The 1847-nt window shown below is 44.6% G+C and overlaps 1 protein-coding gene across 1 annotated transcript in view; it reads right to left on the reverse strand.

Moving 5' to 3' along the window:
* PIGH (phosphatidylinositol glycan anchor biosynthesis class H) overlaps positions 1 to 1847 on the reverse strand; it is a 6216-nt gene that overhangs the window by 3060 nt on the left and 1309 nt on the right. Inside the window, exon 2 of the mRNA XM_017741628.1 lies at positions 2 to 122. Coding sequence (XP_017597117.1) covers positions 2 to 122 — 121 coding nt within the window. The remainder of the gene's footprint in view (position 1; positions 123 to 1847) is intronic.

Below are 1847 nucleotides of genomic sequence, written 5' to 3' on the forward strand. Positions count from 1 at the left end.
GTCGTGGAGAGGCGGGGGGAGCCGATGACCAACAGGGATTCCTGGTCAATCTTCACGAAGTGCAGGTATATGATGAGGCCAATCAGTGTGATGAAGATGGCAGCAGAAAGCACCATGCTGTTCTGTAATGCAACCAAGCAAAGGCAGAGCTCTGGTCTTACCATTACTTTAACACGGCTTTAGAGAAAGTAAAATTGCACAGCAAATTGTATATTAAAGCTACACTTGCAAAGCATTTTTACTTAGGTAGAGTCCTTTTATTCACCTGGCTGGCTGATACATATGTAGTGAGATTTAAATCAGTCTTTGCAGTATGGACTAAAAGAATTGGGAACCAAAACTGAAAACTGCAAGAAAATTCTATTCCCTTCCAAGTTCAGTGCAGAAATCTCAACCCAAACAAGCCAGTTATATCAATGACAGTGTACTATACCAGCTTCTATAAAGATGATGTCACTGACAAAGAAGTGTGAAATGTTTACTAGAACCAAGCATGGATTCTCAGAGCGGAAGAACCCTCCCTCAGGATAAACACTGGCCTGGTGGTTTTCCTATTACAAACTGCCAGTCTAAACTTGTTCAGACCTCACCCTCTTCTTGCCTTAAATACCAATCCAAAGAAATTTGCTTTCTCCTGTACTTTGCTTAAGGACCAATGTATTTTGCATGCTGCAATCCTGGGGTTGCTGTTACATTTTAATATATAACTGATGAAACTATAGTCACCAGTAAGTCATCTGAAGACCTGGTAATAAAATAAATTCTAAAGGTCCACAACCTACAACCTATTTCTGGGACATGTTTTAGAGAACTCCAGGCCACATACCCATGAATCAAAGTTATAACTGACACCTCCTAGAGAGCCAGAACTACACAGCCCTACCACTCAAGCTGGGCCCCGTACCACCATGTGAGCTGAAGAAGCCATGGCTTCAGAAAGTATACAGGACTTCTCCAAAAGTTTGTTATCAAGAAAAAAAAAAAAAAAAACAGTCATGAAGAAGAGACACTGAAATCCACAGAAAGAGAGAGTCACTTTCAAACCTGATTTCCTGGCAAAAAAAAAGAACTGCAGTCACTTCCATGTAGGCTGCAAGAGCATGTGTAAAGGCAAGCAGGAGGGCAGTGGGTGGTAACCACTGGCTAAGGTGTATGCTTTCATAAAAAATGCAACTCAAACATGACCATCTTTTCCTATCTGACTCCTGAGAACTGACTCATGCTGCAACCTCTATCTTCATTTCTCAGGAAAGATTACTGAAAAACATTGATGCGCAACAGTCAAAGCATGAGTCACAGTGACCAGCTTCTTTGGTCAAGCTACTGACTTCAGCCTGGACATAACTGGTCTGGGACCAGTTTTTGATAAATCCAAAAGCATTAGTTTTGATATCAGCAGCTTTTGAAATCAGTACTGCAAACAAACATCTTTCTGCCTCAGCTATGAACTGTGATGACATTCATGGTGCAGTGCTCTCTTGAGTCACTCAGAAAAATTCCTTTTGGGGATTAACAATCATTTACCTTCTTCAATTCCTCCTTTATTCCAGATTCTCACAACCCATCTCTTCAAGTGAGCACGTGTTATTTGGACTCACAAGCATGTGCCAGACATCACTCAGCACCCAGACATACATCTACCGTATCTGTCAAGAGGCTACAAACCAACAGAGGCACCCGAGAAGCCACCAGGGGCAAGCAGGTGGCAGCCCGCGGCCCTCAGGCTGGCACAGCTCTCCCTTTGCCACCACACACCCATGAGCTCGGCGTTCCCGGGGCGCGGGGGATGCCCCGGAGTGGCGCTGAGCGCCTTCCCACGGGCTCCGGCCGCCCTCCACGCCCCGCTC

This window comes from Corvus brachyrhynchos, unplaced genomic scaffold, assembly GCF_000691975.1.
Source record: "Corvus brachyrhynchos isolate BGI_N302 unplaced genomic scaffold, ASM69197v1 scaffold115, whole genome shotgun sequence".
Classification (NCBI taxonomy): domain Eukaryota; kingdom Metazoa; phylum Chordata; class Aves; order Passeriformes; family Corvidae; genus Corvus; species Corvus brachyrhynchos.